At 44.3% G+C, this 21709-nt stretch overlaps 3 protein-coding genes across 3 annotated transcripts in view; 2 read left to right on the top strand and 1 right to left on the bottom strand.

Moving 5' to 3' along the window:
• sorbs1 (sorbin and SH3 domain containing 1) overlaps nucleotides 1-11315 on the top strand; it is a 32682-nt gene extending 21367 nt beyond the window's left edge. The window contains exons 17-28 of the mRNA XM_084562350.1: nucleotides 97-1548; nucleotides 2603-2667; nucleotides 2878-3048; nucleotides 3681-3727; nucleotides 3967-4081; nucleotides 4256-4381; nucleotides 4478-4672; nucleotides 4901-5422; nucleotides 6010-6105; nucleotides 7358-7545; nucleotides 7666-7772; nucleotides 8062-11315. Of these exons, the coding sequence (XP_084418476.1) occupies nucleotides 97-1548; nucleotides 2603-2667; nucleotides 2878-3048; nucleotides 3681-3727; nucleotides 3967-4081; nucleotides 4256-4381; nucleotides 4478-4672; nucleotides 4901-5422; nucleotides 6010-6105; nucleotides 7358-7545; nucleotides 7666-7772; nucleotides 8062-8129 (3152 nt within the window). The 3' untranslated portion in view covers nucleotides 8130-11315. The remainder of the gene's footprint in view (nucleotides 1-96; nucleotides 1549-2602; nucleotides 2668-2877; nucleotides 3049-3680; nucleotides 3728-3966; nucleotides 4082-4255; nucleotides 4382-4477; nucleotides 4673-4900; nucleotides 5423-6009; nucleotides 6106-7357; nucleotides 7546-7665; nucleotides 7773-8061) is intronic.
• Nucleotides 11316-13589: 2274 nt separating this feature from the next.
• Nucleotides 13590-19775, top strand: pdlim1 (PDZ and LIM domain 1 (elfin)). Its single transcript, XM_084561725.1, has 7 exons — nucleotides 13590-13826; nucleotides 14940-15091; nucleotides 15595-15679; nucleotides 16714-16898; nucleotides 17645-17793; nucleotides 18243-18360; nucleotides 19124-19775. Exons 1-7 carry the CDS (start codon nucleotides 13734-13736, stop codon nucleotides 19308-19310), a joined length of 969 nt encoding a protein of 322 aa, XP_084417851.1. The 5' UTR covers nucleotides 13590-13733; the 3' UTR covers nucleotides 19311-19775.
• Nucleotides 19776-20170: 395 nt separating this feature from the next.
• neurog3 (neurogenin 3) lies at nucleotides 20171-20827 on the bottom strand (the record flags this gene model as incomplete). The annotated part of the gene is made up of 1 exon (XM_084561197.1): nucleotides 20171-20827. One exon carries the CDS (start codon nucleotides 20825-20827, stop codon nucleotides 20171-20173), a length of 657 nt encoding a protein of 218 aa, XP_084417323.1.
• Between the last annotated feature and the right edge of the window lie 882 nt (nucleotides 20828-21709).

Raw genomic sequence — 21709 nt, 5'->3', positions numbered from 1 at the left:
TTAGAAATGTGCCCGACTGTTTTAGTTTGTGTGTGTAAACCTGTGACCATTGTAATCTAATATGTTGTTTATTCTGTTGTCCTGCATGCTTGCCAGTGGATTATAAAGGTGGGAATGGCTATATAATTTCACACTGCTCCTCTGTAAATAGTCGATCGGTCTTTGCCAGTAATGCAATAGGTAACCAGTGTAAGAATAAGAAGCCTCTGTCCGCTGCCAAAGCCTGCATACCCCAAATCCTGCCTTCTAAGTTCAAGCCTAAACTGCTGCCACCCAGTGGCAACAGCCAGGACAACAGGACTACAGCTGTCAGGCACCCAAAGGCCCACAGCTGTGAGGATCTCTACACAGGGCCATGTGACACAGACTGTGCTGGAGCAGAGGGAATAGAGAGTGGTGAACATTCAGACTCTAAGTCCAGCTGTGGCAGTGAGTGCGCGCACAGCCTCGGGAATGTTTCCCCTGCAATTAGGCGGAGCACATCTGAGTTTTCCAGCCTGTACAGGACCATGCATCACATCCAGCGGCCCAGCTCAGCGGGATGCAGCCCTCACGGCAGTGTCCGCAGTCTGGCGTCTCTTTTTGAGAAGGCAAAGGCCGACAGGGGTGAGAGGTCAGAGGCAGACGACGGGGGTAACATTCCTCGGGATTCTGTGTCGTCACGGGTCAGCGAGTTTGAAACGATCATCCAGCGGTCCAGCTCGGCTCCCAGCCGTTCCTCCTCCCTGCCCACCCTGCACTCCAGCCACAGCCACAGCCCCAACCACAGCCCTGCCCACCTCTACATGGCGTCTGCAGTGTCAGCCGAGTCCCTTTTGGTAGCCGACAACACACAAGCGGATGTCTGCTCCCAAGCGGAGCCAGAGGGCAAAAGCTCTGGGGAGGAGGCCTTGTCACAGGACAGTGTGGCTGTGGACGATGCTGCTTCCTCTTCAGAGGACGGACATAACGCCAGGACTGAGTCTCCCTGTAACACAGAGGCTGAAGTCGAGCAGATCTTCAGTACAAGTCCTCCAGAAATAATGCTTCAAAATGTCAGTGGGTCAAAGAGTCCCTCAGCACAGCTTCCAGTTTCCCCTCCACAAAACAACCATCTCCACCACCACCACCACCACCTGCACCACTTGAACCATCAGCTCCTTCTCAAACCCAGTAAATGTAAAGGTTCTTGCCCAGCCTCCTACACCCGCTTCACCACCATCCTCCGGCATGAGCGGCAGCAGGCCTTAACCCAACAGGAGAGGCCGCCACCTTCAGAGAAGAAGCTGCCTGGTAACCTCTTCCTCATGGGCCCTGCTCCGTTCAGGTTACGGAAGAATCTGCAGTCCCATCAAACGCGGAGGACGGTCTTAGCCACCAAGGTGACAATGGGCACCCAGAGGCCCTGCAGCCTGTCCCCTGAGCTCAGACCTCTAATCCCTCAGCGCCTGTCCTCCCTGGAGGTTCTGGAGAGGCTGAGTAACGTGGAGGGAACTGACCACCTGAGTAACGGGCAGGGCTTGGACGCCAACGGGAACCTACTGCAGCCGCTGGCAGCTCACCGCAGAGGTGGCTATCTCCATCCTTTCACCACTGTCACCCTCCTCCCTCTGTGGTCACTCATTTATCTCGACTCTATCTCCACCTCGTGTGCCCCCTTTTTCTCCACAAAGCAATGTCACCACTTTCCATCTCTAGTCTGTGTGGTGTGTTTACAAAGTACCAGGGGAGTCCTCCATCCCATTCTGAGTGTGCTCTTCCATTTCACTGTGAATGAATATGGCCCTACAAATCTCATCAAAACACCTCAGTGACTGTAGGAGTTTCAGGAAGCTTTTGGTAACGTATATATATTTCCTGGACATCAGATTTGAGTTGTATGCATGAGTGCTAAACGCTGCATAAGCATTACGTCAGTACAATTGAGCCCTTCGATTTTAAGACGTCACAGCAAGGTAACGACAAGGCAGTGACTTTCAATTCCTTGTCTAACAAGTGAATGCCTGTATTGTGCAGAAGCAATACGTCCCAGACTTCATCTGTAATGTTTAAGCAGGATATTGTGACAAAACATTGCATACGCTTTCTCAAATTGATGTCTTTTATTGCCCATTTTTTTGTGTTCTTTTCGCCTTTTGGGACATCTGCCATCTTCCATTCTCTAGCCAGACTGGATGGTTCCTGCTTTGATTTATTTTTATTTTTTATAAAGCACTATACTTGGGGCATCAAGGAATAGTTAATAAAGCGAAACGTCCATAAAATAACAACGCTGGTTGGTCCATCGACATCAGTAAAACCATAATGTCATGTGTGTTATTTTGGCCAAGTAGGTTTCATGTTTTCTGTCCTGCATTTGTTTCTTTCATGAACACATATCGGGTCATTCTGTGTTCATTACGATGTGCATGCAGGATTACATTTGGCTTTTTTTTATATGTGTGTGTATGTGTGTTTGTTTTAGTGGTGCAAAGATTATAGTGTGCATTCAAAGCATGCATGGTTATGTTATTTCCTGTACATTTTTATGATTTTGTTTGCAGTCTCTTTATTTAATTATTTTGACTTGAAGTTGTAAGAGAAGACACTTGACAGCACAATCACGTCTCTGTTTCTGTTTCAGACTCGTCCCCAGCTCATGGAGAAAGCCCGGATGATGTACTGAGGAAGCGTCATGGGGACAAAGAGGTAATTTATTTATAATATAAGCCATTTTTATGTATTAATAGTTTAGTGAAGAGAGATCTGTTATGAATGAGTAAAAAAAAAAAACAGTGGGTTTTACATATAACAAAGAATATGTCCTGTGAATGAAATAATAAAAGAGCAGAGGGGACTCATATCTAGAGGGGACCCATATCTAGAGAGGACAAACAGTTCAGTGTGGTTTCCTGGCAGAAAATGTTGGAGGAGCAGCGACGGCTGAAACGGGAACAGGAAGAAGCTGACACGGCGTCAAGACGACACACGAGCATTGTCCCGACGCACCACCAGTTCATCACCAACGAGCGCTTCGGGGACCTGCTCAACATCACAGATAACGCAGAGAAGAGGAAATCAGGCGTAGAGGTACAATACAAGGCTGCGTCTTATCCTTCTATAAGCAGGAAGAAAGATGACAGATGCTTTGTGTGTTTGTGAGTCAGTCTGTGGTGGTGGTGGTGTGTGTGTGTGTGTGTGTGATGTGTTTGTCAGCAGGGTCTCTGCAGACACAGATGGCTTTCTCTTCCCAAGTTAAAGTGATAGAAGCAAAAACACTGGTTGAATTCCCAGGAATATCAACCACTTACATTATCAGCTCCTTATCTATATGTACTGGTTGCACCCTTGGTGTGTTTACTAAGGTGTGGCTGCCCTCCTAGCAGGACAGTCTTACAGTCAACAACACACAGTGGCTTCCATCTGAGCATGCTCCGGAGGTCAAGTAACCCAGTCGGTCACAAGCACACCATTCCTGTCATTGCAAGAATATTTATGTGCAGTGAGGGCACTGAAAGGACGACTGTGACAGCGTAGATTGACGGCTCACAACAAGTTCCACAACGATCTAGACACACTTCTGAGAACATGGTAGCAATAAAGTTGTAAAGGCACTTAAAAGCTTGTAGTTTTCAGTGACTCAGCACAATGACAAGAATATTACTTAAGTAGCTCGAGCAGTAAAATATGAGTCAACATAATGTCTGTTTGTTTCTGCACAGAAAACTCCAGCCATGGCTCGCTTCGACTTCAGAGCAGAAACTCTAAAGTAAGTGGAAATGCGGTGGAGAGAAAACACCTTGCAGTTTATTCCAGTCCAGTAATTATTAAGTATTTCAGTTTAGATTCACGGCAATATCTTGTAGGTAGGTTACCAACATCTATTGAAGTGGTAGCAGACTCTAAATCTGACTTTAGAGCAGGAAATAGATTAGATGTTTCTTAATTTTCATAGTTTTATTAATTTATGTGTGTGTAAACTGTCTCTCTGTAATGTGTTTTTTTCAGGGAGCTTCCATTTCAGAAGGGAGACATCGTGTACATAATCCGACAAGTTGATCAAAACTGGTATGAAGGCGAGCATCACGGACGAGTTGGTATTTTCCCACGAAGCTACGTTGAGGTATGTCGCTTCTTCCCTCCTTCTTTCACTCCCACTGATTCAGGGAACGCTCAAGGACAGCTAATAACCATATTTTTTTAACAGTGCCTTTATCATTTTTGGTCGAAAGGCATTTTTTAAGGTGTTTTAGTCACAGTTTGGTGAGTTGTTTTTCTCTTTGTCTCCCTGCCACAGCTCCTGCCTCCAACAGCGAAAGCACAGCCAAAGAAATGTGCCCCGGTGCAGGTAATGGAATATGGAGAAGCCGTGGCCCGCTTCAACTTCAATGGGGACACAGTGGTGGAAATGTCCTTCAGAAAGGTGTGGAGTCAGAGTAATCCATAAAAAACTCATTTGTAAGCTGTTTTAAACCATCACCAGTTAACGTATCCCGTGTGTGTGTGTGTGTGTGTGCAGGGAGAGAGGATCACACTGATTCGCAGAGTTGATGAGAACTGGTATGAAGGCAAAATCCCAGGCACCAACCGCCAAGGCATCTTCCCCGTCACCTACGTGGAAGTGCACAGACGACCCCGTGTCAAAAACGCGATGGACTATCCCGACCCTCCCGTCAGCCAGTCGCCACAGCGCAGCACCAACGCTTCTCCTCAGGTAAGAAGGAGGAGGTTTATTAATCACATGATAAAACAACTTAGTGTCAGATTGATCTACATTTTTATTTCTGCTGCATCTCTGGGTCACCGTGGTGTCTCCCTCTGTGTTCACCTTGATGTCCATCTTTCCATTTGTTTTCTGAAATTGTTTCATCTTTCATTTCCCTTTCCTTTCTCTTATCCCCTTTCCTTCTTTCTCAACCCGTGCTCCCGTTTTCCTAAAAAGCTGAATCGTAACCGCCTCACCACCTCCCCCCTGCCTCTCCCTCGCTCCTCCCGCCGCTCCGTGTCCCCTGAGGTCCATGCCATCTCCTCTGAGTGGATCTCCCTGACCGTGGGAGGTGGGAGTCCTCCTGCCGCTCCCACCCCTCCCCTGCCGCCACTGCCCACCGTGTCCTACCGCTGGGGCGAGTACCTGCCCCCGCCTTTCTCTGCCAGCCCTGTGCCTCCCATCATTGGCAGTCCATACGGCATCTCCCCCATGGCCTCCCCATCCGCCTCCCCTCTGCCCCCGCCTTACCCGCCTAGGCCCAGCTCAACCAATCCCTTCCTCACATTCACCCCACCTCAGGGGGAGGACTTCCTGCTCTCCCCTCCTTCCGCACATCTGTCAGGCAGTGTTAGCCCCAGCGCCGGGCCGGTGCTGGAGGGCTGGCTGAGGGGGGAGAAGGAGTTGACAGAGGGGGAAGGCACAGAGGGGGACAGGGGCAGCGCAGCCCCGGGGAGAAGGCGAAATAGTCCTGCAGAGGTATCTTCTGCATGGTGTGCGGTGTTGCATCTCAGGCTCAGTGTGGATCACAGGCTTTTGATTCCCTAAAACAGATGTTCTGAAGCACTGAAGTGGACTTTTCTGTGTGGAACTAACTTAAGGACTTGAAATGCTGTTGATTTTTGTCCCATGCTGGGATAGATGTGTTAGTTCACGTTGCTTACAGCTGCATGTTGTGTGCGCGCTACTAACACGCAAAGGTTTTACAGTGTTCGAGTGCTAATATATAACGGGGTGTCAGAGTGTCAGACGAGGTTTTTGTGCATCCGACATCTCAAGTAGATTCAGCACATGGTTGCATGTTGTTGTTCCATGCAGAGGTGCGATTACCTAGATGCCATCGGAGGATAGACGTTTATGTAGCCCAGTGACATATTTATTAGCGAGTATTTATAGGTATCACATGTTGGCTCCTGTTTCAAAAGCAGGTTTTGAAATGTCCACCCCACAGGAACCAGTTTACAGCAGGTCAACACGCGGTGCAGGCGCCAAAGAAAAAACAAAAAACAAAAAAGCGCTAATTTTGATGAGTCCACTTTATACTGATGATCTGTTTTGTGTTGCAGTTCGTGAAGAACGAGGCGGACCATCATGGACGGAGCTCCAGAAGCCCTGTGATGCTGTTTGACATCCAGGATAACAACAATGTTAACTCCTTTGCGGTAAGGTGGCTGAACCTCTATTAAAGATTTATAAAAATAATACGTAGCATTTTTATGTATTTGCTTCAACATCCTAAACCTTCAGGGATCCATTTGACTCATCTTTAACTCCTATCACGTCTTCTATGCCTCTACATACAGAACTATTCTCCCAGTAGTAGGAAAAATAAGATTTTCTTTCTTGCTGAGAGTTAAACGAGAAGGTGTATATCATTCTCATGTTTTTCTGATTAAAATGAAGCTGGAGCCGATTAGCTTAGCTTAGCATAAAGACACAGGAAAGCCAGCTTTGTCCAAAACATTATATCTTATGAAAGCATTTGGCAACTTTGCGTTGCGCTGTTTCTTGGCAGTGATGTCCCATAGTCTTGTTAGCATAGTTTCCAATGTAAAACAGATAAAGCGGGTGTTTGCATGTTCTCCCTGTGTCTGCGTGGGTTCTCTCAGGGTACTCCGGCTTCCTCCCTGGTCGTAGGTGTGCATGTGAGTGTGAATGGTTGTCTGTCTCTCTGTGTTAGCCCTGCAATAGACTGGAGACCTGTCCAGGGTGTACTCCGCCTCTCGCCCAACAGCTGGGATAGGCTCCATTCACAGGACAAGTGGTTACAGAAAATAAATGAATAAATGAATGAATGAATAAAGTCCAGACAAACTTTAGTAACGTCTCTGGTTAGCTTCATCTGTTGCTCTTAGTTGTCATCATCCCATTAATAGTTATCTAAGACTTCCTCTAATATCTGCGTTCTGTCTTTGTGCTAAGCTAATCTGACAGGCGACTGGTTTTAATAAACATCCAGATGTGAATCTAATATCATTTTCCCGTCCAACTCTCAGCAAGGTCCTGATTAATAAATATCAAACAGTGACTTTAGGTTTTTACCTGTGAGCCTCCCTTTAATGCTGCATGTTCATGCTGACATGTATCCTCTAAAAGTGAACTAATATTTCATGTTTCCTGTCTACATGCTTCCTCTCTGGTGTCCTGCCTTTTCATGCCTCTTCTCCCGGGCTCCACCGACATCCCCTCTACTTTTTCTCCTGGCTTTTAACGGATCACTTCCTTTTCTGCCTCACTACTTACCGGACCTACCTTCCTCCTCCCCCCCCCCCTTCACTTCCTCTCTAACTCCTCACCTCAACTTCACCTTGGCCTCCTCCTCCTCCTCCTCCGGGACTCTTCTGGGCCCATTGTCTGTCTTTCTCTGACGACTTCACCTACTACTACCACCACTACTACTACTACTACTACTAGGAGGCAGTGTGTAATGAGATCTTGAATATAGCTGAGACCTCGGTGAGGTACTGCAGCACCCTGTCCCACCACCATAATGACTCTGTCCATAGACTGCTCCCCCACCCCAGTAAACAATCTCTCATCATTTCCCAGCAACCCCTGTCTCACAGCAGCAGCCCGGAGCCAAGCCGTCTCAGCTGTGGAATGTGAGTAGGATCTGTTTCAGTTTCTCTTTCAGACATTTTTTTTTTTCTTTTTATTTCCATGCGATCCCACCCCACTGACTTGTTCTCTCTCGTGTTGCGCTCGCTTGCGTGCTACTCCAGCTTCCAGGCTTTGTACAGTTATGTGCCACAGAATGATGACGAGCTGGAGCTGCAGGAGGGAGACCTCGTCAGCGTCATGGAGAAGTGCGATGACGGCTGGTTCGTTGGTATGTGCCATCAGTACGGATTCCTGAGAGATGAAGTCACAGTGTCACATCATTCCATAAAGGGTTTTGTAGAGAATGAGAGCAAAGTACTGCACTCATTAAAATGTGCATGCTCAAGGCTTCTGCAGAGGTAGTCACTGTGCCACACCTTAAATATATGGTTTCTGAAGAATGACAGGACTGAGTGCAATATATGCACATGAATTATGCAGGATTTAAAATAAATAAAGGTCTTATTAGCGTCCCCTTCCTTTGCCTGATCAGTTTTTGTCTTTCTTTATCTCCACAGGTACGTCAAAGAGGACGAAACAGTTTGGGACTTTCCCCGGGAATTACGTGAAGGAGGTGAAACTGTAAAGATATGTAATCTGGCTGTAACACATGGGTCGCCTGTCAAGCTTGGGAAGTCATTACTACCGCGCATGGCTGTTGGTTAGAATAGTCCTTTAGCCAGGCGAAGTTACATTTGTCTGGGAAAGTGATCAGATCGGCCTGAGGTATGTCAAACTGCACGAGGCGCAGACAGGGACAGCTCACTGCCCGGGCCTCACAACGGTGTACTACCTTTTCACACACTTCTTCGACAGAATTCGTCCGTCTACACACGTGGAATGTCTCTGTGCACACCTCCCACAATTTAGCTTTTGTTGTACAAATAATAGCTTCCACATTGTCCATGTTAACCTTGCAGCAGTGTTTACGTAGCACCTCGGTCCAGAGGCCGGCAGCGGAGCAGTGGATGGAAAAAAAGAGTGGATCTTGTTACCTTAACTGGACGTTGAAGGAGTCAGAATGTATTTATATGTGGTGTTGGGTTGGAGCTGTTGGTCGTGAGCTACCTTTCAGGAGCAGAGGTGATTGGCAAAGCAAACCACGCATCTTATGAAAAAGAAAAAACATAAATTCTTATTGATTTTTTTGCATCTAAAATAAATCCTTCAGGGTTTGCGTCGACTTAAATACAGACGTGAAATTTACAGATAATACCCTCAGTTTTAGGAAAACCGCTTAGAACCAATGTCCTCTTTTTAAGTTTGAATACTTTAAGCCTTATGTAAGAACCCCGCGTAGTAACTGGTTTGATGTACCTTCTTTGCTCTCTTTCTTTTCTAATATTCTGAATGAAGTCAGTATTTTGAAGAGCATCAAAGCGTTCACAACTTACTTAAAATACAGGTTCAGTGTTGCCTTCATTTTCAGAGTTACTTCAAAGTGCATGACTAGACACTACAGTGTTAGCTTCTCCTTTTTCTCCATAGCAAACACAACCACAGGACACTTGAACTGTGCTGCATGGCTCCTAAAAGTGAAGCGAAAGTGTGTATATGCACATCCTATATTTTCAGAAATTTGTCCTTTTGTACCTCCTCTGTTGACACAGACGTAAACTGTGTTGGCTGATTGCCGAGGCCTTTAAGGTAGCCGGTGGCAGTCGCCTGGCTTCAGCGTGACCACAGCACAGGCGTGGTAGCACTTAACTTCCTGTTTGGTCATTTAGGGAAATTCCACCTAACAAGAGAGTGAGTGGTGACCAAAAGCTATGTAAAGTTTTAGATGAAAGCCGGTGAGGTGTCTTAGAATATAATCATACTGATTTTGAAAAAGCATATTGAGATTTTAACCATGCCCTTACTGACAAGATTGTATGTGTACATAGAAATGTAGAAAACTTTTAAGAGGCCTTTCAAATACGGCTGCATATTTTCATATGTAATGAGTACGTCTGTAAGGTCAACATTAGCTCAGCATGTTAAAAAACAAACAATAAGAGACAGACAAATCAGATTGGAGCATGAAACACTATCATCCTCGACATTTGCACCTTTCTCTTAGAGAAAACAGAGAAGTGCTGGCAGGGGCGAACGCCGCTCTGTTTTGGATTCTCCTTTGAATTCTGCTATCAAAGCATCAGCGCCGTCTTCCTGCCACCACAGAGCTCCCACATGCCCCGCTCTGTCAGATCCCGTAACAGACACCACGTGTCAAAACATCTCCTCAGCACACAGAGAGACGATAACGATTGTTTTTCTTTGCCTCTCTTTTTTTTTTTTTTTTTTTTATGCTTTTTTCATCAAATTCCTCGTTGTTGTCGGTTTCTCAAAGTGTAGCAGAGCTGTCAAGCAGTTAGTGCTTGTTACGACCTGCTCGGTGCAGGCCAGTGTAGTTTCTAAGACGAATGCTCAAAGAAATATTCTAAAATAAGTTTAGTGAGCTCTCTGGAAGCTCCACATCACCATCACTTCCCTACAATTCTAATCAAACGGTGCCAGACTATCACCTTTTAGAGTAGCTCTATGATGAAAACACCAAATCTGAAGCATAATGTGAAACATAGAAGACAGTAAGACTCTCTAGATCTAGATTTGTGTCTTTGTTCATTTGTTTTTGTTTTTAATGCACCTGAATGTGTTAGCTACATCTGTGCAGTGATGATAAACATGGACTTAATTCAGACGTCGTTTGAAGCTGTAAGTGGTTATATGAAGTTTGGTTATTTTTAACTCAATCAGTGTTTCATCCTGTCTGACGCTCGTTGTTGAATCAGGTTTATCTTATCTTGTGCGGATCACCCACTGACTGCCAACGTGAGCACGGGAATATTTTCTCAGAAAGATAAAACACATAATACGATAAGTACACTGCGTTGTGGGTTTGTCTGTGTGGCACTGATATAATGTTCATGTGTTTTGTTTCACCGCAAAAGCTTGTTTTTGTTTTTTTTCCCCTCCTCCTCCACTGCTGGCTAAATAATTTTGTTCCACCTCATGAATGTGCTGATTGAGTCTGTTTTGAAGGATCCATCCCAACAACAATGGAGGGCTAATAATCAGTCAATCGCTCGTTCAGTCACAAAAGTTTCAGTTATTTTTATTTTTTCTTTCATAAAAGCATCACAGGATGTATGAATGTATGAATATATGAATGTGGTGCAGGCAGTGTACACACGATATGTAAAAAAACAAACAAAAGCTATCGAGCAGTACGGCACAAGAAGGATTGTAAATATGTAAAATAAAAAAAATAAAAAATACAGCAAGGATTGAGGGCGTCGCATCGAGCTCTCTGTCACTTGCTGCGGTTTATTTGCCTGAAGGAAAGCACAGAGTGGAGCGTTACAGAGCACAGAGAGTTTGACGCATATGAACATTACGCTGCCATTTGTGAGGATCATAATGCCTTATGTTAGACGCAGAATTGTGCCTCGTTTTCATTTCGTTGTTTTTCCCGGAGCGCCACTGAAAATGCCTCCATGACAATATTTAATGTACTCATGGTTTTCCCGTTAGTCCTAGTCTCCGAGAACATGGAGAACGTGTACTAAAAGAACTTGTCTGTTACTGTACCAGTTACCTAAAAGTGTGACACAGTGCTTCGACATAATGATTAATAATCATGAGAATGGACTAGTTTGATAAGACGCACAACCTGCAACAGGTTTGGTTTGTTTGCTTCAATTTTGCAGTGCTGTTCCATTGACAATATTAAAATAAAGATACTATACACTGCTGTGACTTCGGTATTATGCAATATTTAATAAACCATTTAAACCATTTGGTGTGTCATCTGGTTTGATTCCTGTCATTTAGCAAAAACATACTGATGTTAAAATTATACGGTGAATGTATAGCATGTAAAGTGCAAGACTCTCAGCTTTAATTTGAGGGTGTTCACATCTAAACTGAAGGAAGGGTGTGGGAACTACACCAGTTTTTATGCAGTGTCCTGTATTTTCAGGCTGTAAAGTAATTTGACTATTGACTAAAATCTATTTAACAGACATATTCCTTCACTATTCCTTCATCAGTTAAGCAGATAAAAGGTCTGTTGTTGATTCATAGTGTGGCATTTTGCATCTGGAAGCTATTGCTGTGATCTCCAAGCATAAAAGGTACTGGCATCTGAATGACAGCAGAGGCCGAGCTGATGTTTTTAAAGCTTTCCATACGTTTTGTGTGCGCAACGCTTTTCCTCTCTGAGGTGGAGCTGCAGTCTGAAAACAATGCTCATAATAATAGTAATAAATACGAGAAGACAACTCATCCAATGTCTTTTATTTCACTAAATACTCTGCTCAGGAGGATGCTAACAGATGTTGTTCTTGCAGCCTGGACAGCCAGTAGCACTTTGCCACTTGAGCTGATGTTATACATTGTGTGTATATTAGCGTACACACACTTTTCACTTTAAAACAAACTACTCTGCTGGTACTTGAAGTGTCCTTAAAGGTGCACTCTCTGAGCCCACAAGAAAGAACGTGTTTCATGCACTCAGTCCGCCCAGGGCCTTTTTTTTTTTTCTCCTCCCTCCACTTTCAGCAGAGATCCTCTGGCAGGAATTCACTCTTTGGGAGCGGCACATTCCACATCCTGGGATTTAGCTCTTCCATAAATGGTAAGCGTGCATAAAACAAGGTGACGTAACGGCAGGCCGATATCCCTAAAACAAACAGTGGAGCTGATCAGAGAGGGGCGGAAAGCGAAGAGGAGCCACTCTGCTCTCGCTGTGGTAGAGTGCAAAGTGACGTGGCCATGGCTGTTGTTATAATAATTATATAAAGGACAGGACTGGGTTAGGGTTAGATCATGCTAGTTCAAATTTATCTCACTGTTATACAAATCAAATGAAAAGACCAAAAGCAAAAACATATTATGTTATTACTCACTTCCCAACAGTTAGTCTGAGGCATCCAGTCCCAAACCTTTATTATTATTATTATTTATTTATTTTTTAACCAAGTATATAAATTTAATGAATCACAAATAGACACAGCTGGATGGTTGTCTGCATGGGCGTGGTAGTGGGGGGGAAAAGGGGACTTGACTACCCAGGGCCCGAGTAGGGAGAGGGCCCATGAAAACCTTTTTTTTTTTTGCTCGTGCGCCTCCTGCACTGGCATGGATAGGGGCCCACTGACATTAAGAGTGTACAGGGCCCAGAATTAGGTGCTACGCCCCTGGGTGTCTGTGCAATAGAATAAATGACCATGCTGACAGTAACAGTGAAACAGTGTGGCTCACCAATGTGAGTTTACTACTTCTGTGAAGGTTCTCAGTCATCCAGGTCATGGTATATCCAAAAAAGGTTTAAAGAGGCAACTGGACTTGTAGAGTTTGTTCAGAAGACGTTTCACCACTCATCCGAGTAGCTTCTTCAGTTCTGGTGGACTGGTGGGAAATCTGAGGTTTAAATAGGAACTCCTCCTGAAAAAACTTGCTTGTTATGCTAATAACCAGAAACTGGTGCAGCTAATTTCCCTTAACGACTGGGTACTTACCTGTAGTGGAGGGGGGGACTGTGTTGTCCCTGTCCTTTTTAGTTTACTACTTTGTTTTATGGTACAGGGGATTATTTTAGCCTATTTTTGTTTTCAATCCAGATCAGTTTTGTTAGTTTTTATTATTTAGTTAAAAATGTTAAGTTTTAGTTTTGGTTTTAATAGTATTACACCTGAAATTTTGGAAAGTTAATGCATGAGCGTCTTCTCGAGCTTGTTTTCTTGGCAAAACAACCATATTTCCTGTGACATGTACAATAATATTATTTCATTTATTATCATTATTATTATTATTTTTTATTTAAGTTAACTAAAGTGTTTTAATTTTATTTTTCAGTTTCTTACCTGAAACCACCCTGGCGTCACTTTGATTTACAGCACTCGTTTTTTAAACTAGTAGTGAGTCATCTCTCCTAGTAGTGAGTCATCTCTCTCATACACGATCTCTGGTTTCTCCACTTTATCAGAGAGGAAACTTCAAAACCTATTCGTCCAACTGTAACCTGCGGGTCCTCCCCCTCCTCTAATGCTGCCAGCCAGCCTCAAACTTTTGGACCATCGATCTCAGCACATGTCATAAGCAGGAGGAAGTGGAAGCCAGAGCTCCGAGGCAGATCATATTTTTATTAAAGCACCCGTTTAACCGCAGTTAGTTAGCCGTCGGCTCTTTTCACCGCATCCACGTTATGCCTCTCCGGGTGGTCATGCAGGGTCCGGGACCCTGGGGGTTCAGGCTGGTCGGAGGAAAGGACTTCGAGCAGCCGCTGGCTATCTCCCGGGTAAGTAAGCCCTTTAAGTATAGTCGGTGTATCGTTAAGACGCTGTAACCACACCTGGGGCTGGTCCCAGACGGAGCTCACCTCTCATTGTTTCCTCTCGACTTTACTGTTAGGAGCCCAGTTAGCTTTAAGAGGTAACGGGAGGCTAACGCTTTAGCTAGCATTAGCTAACATACTAATATTAATTTTAATTGTAGGAGACGTTAAAAACTTCACTTCAAGTTTGACGTCGACGAGCTCAAGTCAACGGAGTCGCTTTATGAGACAAGCTAATGAAGTCTTTCATGTCTTATTGCTTGTTTCTAACAGTATCCAGGTAAAAACTACAAAAAAACTAAACACAAAAATTGTTGTTTAATGTAACCAGTTCAAAATTAAAGCCCCCATCTCTCACTTATTATCTATTTACATTATTAATATCAAAATAAAAGCACGATATGGGTTTGAAAGTCCAAAAAAGCGTTAATTGTCTTGACATCACCGATTGTCCTTGAACGCCTCATTGTTCTTACATTCTTGTATGTACTGAGTCGTTGTGGACATGAATGCTGAGCTTTTATCAAGCATCTCCCACAGTAGTGGAGCAGAATATGTCTCTCCTCATGTGTACTTTGCCCGACTGGAGTGGAGGCTCCAGTTCCTGTTGTAAATGCTGTGACTGTGGCGGCGGCGGCGGCTCCACTCTCCACTCCACCCATGGAAAAGTGATTAGGAATTCCTGGACTGTGCCAGTCTCTGGGGTTCAGGCCTTCATCTTGATAGAGCGCCTGACCTCTAGCTCTCTCCTGCCTGGAAACACCTTCTCTCTGCAAGTGGCCCTCTGTTTACAGTAAACAAATAAATGTGTGTACGGGTTGAACAAGGTCACATGTCTGAGAGGAGCTGAAAGTTGTAGCTTACAAATATTGTGGTACATTTTTAGAAATTAAAATCACAGAGAAAGGATGATCCAAGCTCCTTTAAGTTGCTCTTTTATTTATGTGCACTCTGAAAACTAAGAAAACTAAACTAAAAGAAGCAGGTTCCCTCTGGAAACTAAAAAATAAATCAAAAGAAACTGGAGTACAAGTACAAAAAAACATTTCACTGATGACTCTGCCTTCTGCGTTGTAGGTGAACCCGGGGAGCAAAGCAGCCCAAGTCAACCTCTGCATGGGAGACATAATCTTGGCCATCGACGGGGAGCCGACGGAGAACATGACTCACCTGGAAGCCCAGAACAAGATCAAGGGGTGCATAGAGGAAATGGTGCTCTCCATCGACAGGTAAGCTGTAGCGACACGCACCGGCCTGATCTGCATCGCCACGGGCCTGAAAGCACCGCCGTGAGTAATGTGAGACAGCTCACCCTGCGATCCAGGTGTTCAGGGCATGACGGCGTCTTTATCCCTTCTTTTGTTTTTGCTGTTAGTCCTCAGTCTGTGAAATGTACGGACGCTAAGCTACGTTGCATTTCTTCGTCACCGTGCTGTGTCATAACTTTCTGGTAATTGATGATCTCAGGCAGCGTTTATCAGACAGACAGACAGACAGACAGAAGTGAATGTGTCTGTTCGCGTTAAAAGACACTGAATGAATGAATGAACGAACGATGGGTGGGGTAAACGGGCAGGAGAACATACCTGCCGTGCTGCATTCAAAGGCACACAACCTGATTGTGTGCAGCTACACAGGGAGACGTGTCTAGAAACAGGGATGTTATATTTAAATTATTTCACATCCTTGGCTCTTTTTTTTTTATTTGTCTTTTCCTTCCTCTCCTCCTCAGGTCAGAAACTAAATTGTGGTCGCCGCTTTCATCCGACGAGGGGAAGGCGCATCCGTACAAGATGAATCTTGCATCAGAGCCACGGGTGTGTATGTGTGTCAACATCGAAGCCGGATGTAGGGCTTGAGCTCTTAAGTTCACTCCCTCCACTCTGTCATTTGGAGGGGAAATCGAATGTGCAGGTAGCCACGCAGCTTCTGCAAGAGTCAACATTTGTCTCTCGTTGTGAATGCAAAGGGTTGTGGGTTTTTTTTTTTCTTTTCTTACCGCCAAAGATGAAGTCATTGTTTACTTCCCAACAGGAGGTTTCCTAGGAGACGGTAGTTTATCAGCCAAGCTCTGACGCAAGCCTCAGTTCCTGCCCGAGTGGAAAGTTGAGGCCAAAGTGTGAATTCATGTAGGAAACCAAGCCCTGTGTGTGTGTGTGTGTGTGTTTCACGGGTCGCAAATGTTTTGCGTGTTTCTCACACACACCTAATAACACATGTTTGGAGCACTTGTCTGGAGTTTGTCACTTTTAGCGCGTCTTCACTTTTCATTTGTTTAGACTTTTCTGTTGCGCTTTTCAGAGGCTGTTGTAACATCGGTGCATGCAAGACGTCTCTTTTTGGAGGTTGACTTACTTTACGGAGTGATGTTCTGCAAATTAGAGGTCAAGATGCTTGGAGCATGAGCTATATTTGGAGGCATTTCCGTGCTCCCGCTGCGAAGCATGAGCTAGATTTGGTGGTATTTATGTGCCCACTTTGATGGCATGCCAGTGTAATGACGTGTTTCTTAGCCAGTTAGGTGTAATTAAGGCACTATCCCCTTGTCAGACACGATCCTGCTAAATGATGTGTGACTTTGTACCAAACTGGAAGCAACACTTTGACTTCTGTTTTGGCGTTTTCACTTGAACAAAGTTTCCTGAGAACTCTGTGGTGTTTTAGTTACAACCCACACACTGTCCGTTGCATGTATGTCTATGTTTAAGCTCATAGAAAGTTGTTTCAAAATAAGAGTTCTTTTGAAAGCATCAAAAGTTGTGAAAGTATTGTACACGCGAGTTTTAATTTCACAAACTTCCAACTGCGCTTATCAAAAAAAAAAACTTAAATGTACCTTTCATTTTCACAGGAGGTGAAACACATCGGCTCCACCCACAACAGGAGCGCGCTGCCTTTCACTGGGTTCGGCTCCAAAGTCGTGACCAACCAGTACAACAGCCCGTCTGGTCTGTACTCCTCAGAGAACATCAAGGACTTCAACTCAGCCGTGGACGAAGTGAAGACCATAGCCACAGCTAATGAGCCCAGCAACACGTGAGTCAACAGTGACCACAAAGCCGAAAGCTTTAACGAATCAGAGGCAGCTCTTGCCCAGACAGAATCAGTAGCTATGATGCTCTAGCTTGGCTGCTGTTTTTTTTTTTTTTTTTTAAATGTTAAAACCACAAATGCCTCAGTAAGCACACAAAATATATTCTTAATTCACTGGAATTTGGCAGCGCTCAGCAGCTATTTGCTTATGCATCTTCGGTTTTGATCTGCATGAATTTCTTTGCACCGTGTGAAAATTCTGTGTTTGACACCACCTGCAAAAGTTTGATTTTCCTCTAGTTCTGGTTTGAAACAGGTTATTTTAACGTATTGGCTGTAGTTCAGGATAACTTTAATTGCACCTTAAAGTCTGGAGAAAAAACAAATGCATCTATAGTTGCTTACTTGCTTCACTGTATTCTAGACAATTGGTCAAAGATTAGAAATGTTTAATCTTACAGAAATAACATAATTTATAAACATTTGATATTAGATTCTTAATGCAGCTTCAGATCAGAAACGGTTAATACCATAATGCAATACTCAACAATTTCATCGTTTCAACATAATATTTTGTGCATTTATTTTTTAAATAGGAGTGTAATTCTTATTTTTTTAATGCTGAGGCAACATAAAAGATTCAGTAACCTTCTGGGTTTTTACTGCTCACACTATCAGAGACAATGAGAAGACAATGTTATGTGCCCAGCGTGCTGAAACACACTGAAATGTACACAATTCCTTTGTAGAGCTCCAACAGATCCATCAAAATCAGGCAAGCTGCCGCCTGTAGCGGCAAATTCTGAGGTCTACAAGATGCTGCAGGAGAACCAAGAGTCGGATGAGCCTCCTCGACAGTCTGCTTCGTTCAAGGTGCTTCAGGAGATTCTCGAGACAGGTACAGATGGCGGACGTAATTTAACCCAGTGTGGGATTTTTATTTTAACGATACACCGATAAGACACAACGTAAAAACTTTTCAGTGAAGTGAATAACACTGATCATCTGCTGGGAATCTTTTGCTCATGTGGATGTTTTTTAGACACCACCCACCTAAACACTGTTGCTGACCGGCACTACATAGCAACGACACTCCCTGAGTAGAAGCCATCCACAGCAGGACACTGTTGCCTGTCACACCTCAAAAACTTTTTGGGAACAACTGAAAAACATGACCTATAGGACCCAAAGCCTCCCACTAACAACGCCCTCAGATTCCCTGTTGTGTGCAAACTATTTTGGGTCCTCAAGGAAGATTGACGGACTATCAGAGCAGGCGGTTTTAATGTTGCAGCTGACTGTTGTTCCTTAAACGCTCCGTAAAATGTTTCAATCTGACGTTTATAGGTGACCCAGATAAGCCATCAGGCTTCAGGAGTGTCAAACCACCGACAACAAAGATTGGAGCATCAGTGGGGAACGCAGAGAAGTTACCCACCTGTGACAAATGTGGCTCTGGGATTGTGTAAGTTTTTTATGATTCTGGTGTTTGACACACGGTGATTTTCTGGCTTCATTTGAGTCCCTGACCCTCATCGGTCTTCAGCTGCAGATTAGATTTCACCTTCCTTAATTTTTTACATTTGTAAAACTTCCAGGATGTGATGAAATGTTATGTCTCAACAAAGGCGGTCCTGGAGTGTCTCTGCTTGGAGTGTGTCACCACCTTGTGGCTAAATGTAGTAAAAGACACAAGATGAACTCTTTTTTTGCCTTTTAATTAGTTATTTTGCCTTAAATTTACCTTGTGTTCAGCATTTCTACAAATCCAGATTGATATTTGAACCTGATATTTTTCAACTGAGTGTGTAATTAAGGCTTTAGCTCAGGCCTTGCCTAGTTAATGTTAATGACATGGAGGTTAGCTATGCAAACAAAATCCCCCTGTTTTTAAATGTAAGATACTGTATATTAAGCAACATAATATAGCATGATACTGCCTCCTCCATGCACAAAGCCAGAAGACCTTGACAGGCATGCACACAGAGCCCCGAGCTCAGCCGCTATACAGCACCTCAGGATAAGCTCAAAGACTTTCAGCCAGGCCATACACCTGAGGAGAGGTCCAACACTGATTTATTTTAAAGACTTTCACGGCTAAATTGGAGCATCCAGGTTCATAAATCTCGTTGAGAACCTTTCCAAAAGAGTGGAGTTGCAGCCCCATGTCCATGTCCAAACCCTCTGTTTATCAAGTCTAACGTCATCTTTATATTCTGTCTCTTCAGGGGCATGGTGGTGAAGCTGAGGGACAAGTTCCGTCACCCCGAGTGCTACACCTGCACAGACTGCGAGGTCAACCTAAAACAGAAGGGACATTTCTTTGTGGAGGACCAGATTTACTGCGAGAAGCACGCACGCGAGCGGGTGACTCCGCCCGAGGGCTACGACGTGGTCACCGTCTTCCCCAAGTAGAGCCGCTCGCCGAGCTCAACCCTGGACTGCGCGCCGCTGTAGGACACACAGACATAATCCAAGACGTAATGACATTTAGCTCATGCTACTCTTACGACTATGAAATGGTCTGACATTATGCTTCAGTGCTGTCGCTGGTAGTAGACAGGACAGTCAGGACAGTACATGTTCGAAAATGTTGATTTGCACATTACTTTTGGCCTTTAACAGAAAATTTGATGACGTTCATTTTTTCTCTCCCTAAATATAACTTGTATTTGAATGACAGCCACTTTGTTTTGATGTTTGCATTTGTTCATGTTTTTTTCTTTGAACCACTGAAACAAAACCAGTCATTGTTGCCACCCCCCCCAAAAGAAGCTCCACATTTTCTACAGTTTTTATTAAATAAATACATAGTTTTATACAGTGAAATTGCTCCAAAACACTTTTGAATATCATTGTCAAATAAATATTTTAAACCAATTTTGTTCATAGATTGTTGATTGTGCTTCCTGGTGATCTAGTGACTGTGATTGTAAGGCTGTAGGTAACAGGAGTGCAGGATGATCATTGAAGTACTTTGGAACACGAAAAAGTTGCCTTGAATTATAGTTGTGACTTTGGAAAGTTCTTCTCCTGGAAAATTAGATTTTCAGCCTCAGATTAAGTGCTTTCAAAGAATAAATGCTGTAATTCTCTCTATGGGCTCGAGCCTGTTACGTGTCCGCCTATTTAATGTCTTAATTAGTGACGTGAGAGTTGTGTGTGAAGTGATTGGTGACGGAAAACAGTAGTGTGACATCACAAGTGCAGCTTTTTCAGGGTGACTTTTTTTTGATAATGTGGAGTCAAACTAAATGATTGAACCTCAGGAAAAGTCAGTAGTGCCAAGTATTTCTGTGATCCCCACGTAGTGACGTGAAATAAAGGGTGACGGGGAAAGCACTGGGTTCATCTCTGGTGAAGATCTTCCAGCTCATTTCATCAGCAGACGTGGAAGAGTTTCCCGAGCCGAAGTCATCAGGTGTCCCGTAACCACACTCTGCAGGTGAAGCTGAGTCCCACCCGACGGATGAAACGCTCGCAGGGCTGCTCAGATCAGACGCCAGGGGCAGGTAGTCCTCCGTGTGCCCGTGCTGGTCGGCCATGCGCAGGGTCTCGCTCAGAGCCCAGATGTAGTTGCGGGCAAAGCGCAGAGTCTCTATCTTGGTTAGCTTCGCGTCCTCGGGCAGCGCCGGCAGGATGCTGCGGAGCGCGTCCAGCGCTGAGTTCAGGTTGTGCATCCTGTGGCGCTCTCTGTCGTTTGCCTTCATCCTGCGTCTGCCCCGCTGTCCAGGCTGCTCGTGTCGTTTATCCGAGGACGCTTCCCCTCCAGCAACAGCCCGTGGTTTTTCAGGAGAACCGTCACTGGAGTCTCCTGAAGTGTCGCCACCTTCTTTGAGTGTGTTGGGGAGTGATGGTGAAAACCTGCTGAGCGTCACTGCGTCCCTGGACGTGCGCAGGTCATCGAGGGTGCACCTTACTTTGGGAGACATCCTGCACACATGAACAAACCTTTATTCACCAAGTTGGAAAAACAAACATGACGCATAGCTACAGAGAGAGCTCTAGAAGATTTCGCAATAAAACAATTCAAATAACATCTTTAAAAGTAATTTAATCATTGCTGTGCCACAGGTGATTTCTGTTATCTAATTTCTTGGTTATTTGTACCCCATAAAATTATCTTCAATCCATGTGGAAAACATCAAATAACTGATAAAAAAAAACCTGAGCAGGGTGGATGTATTTGCACTTACTTCTCTACTCCTGGCAGCTGAAGCTCGGTTAAAGAGAGAGGCAGTCGTCTTCTCCTGTAGCTGGAGGCAGCAGACAGCGCATATGTGCAGGTGACAGTGAGGGATGGATGCGCATCTCTGTCATTTTTATATGGCCTTTATCTTATCTATTTGCGTCGTGGGCGCCTGAATCAACAGCGCCTGTCAAGTGGCCAATCAGCTTCCAGGGAGCGCGTCCTTCTCCCCTCTCCCTTTCTCCCTCATTCTTCGCGGTGCAGTATTTCTTTGTGTATACTTTGCGAAATTCAGTCAAACACGTGCGCACGGTAAAGTGGTACAGATGAATGAAACGTTGACAATAACCATGTTCTATAGGCTGAACGGGATCAAACTTTCCTTTGGGAGAGTGAAAATCAGGCATCAATTACCAAACGTCTGATTGGAGGTGATATTTTAATATCAGGGAGTATTCAGGATCACTGTTGGTTCGGAGTTGTCATTCCGTGGATCATATTAGTTTAAATATATTGTTTTAATGTGTTGTTTAAAGCTCATTATCATTTTGTTAGACATGCAGTCACTTTAACATATCAAATACTGGAGGTACTGATAGAAAATGTTCTTATTAATTTATTAACT

Source organism: Chelon labrosus (assembly GCF_963514085.1).
Source record: "Chelon labrosus genome assembly, chromosome: 15".
Classification (NCBI taxonomy): domain Eukaryota; kingdom Metazoa; phylum Chordata; class Actinopteri; order Mugiliformes; family Mugilidae; genus Chelon; species Chelon labrosus.
This window is presented reverse-complemented; position numbering and strand designations above follow the sequence as displayed.

What these genes read in the sequence shown, in the direction of transcription:
- pdlim1 (XM_084561725.1), top strand. Translation starts at nt 13,734, where the DNA reads ATGCCTCTCCGGGTGGTCATGCAGGGTCCGGGACCCTGGGGGTTCAGG. An exon ending in ATGGTGCTCTCCATCGACAG is followed by an intron (nt 15,092 to 15,594) that starts GTAAGCTGTAGC and finishes TCTCCTCCTCAG; the next exon opens with GTCAGAAACTAAATTGTGGT. An exon ending in ATCTTGCATCAGAGCCACGG is followed by an intron (nt 15,680 to 16,713) that starts GTGTGTATGTGT and finishes TCATTTTCACAG; the next exon opens with GAGGTGAAACACATCGGCTC.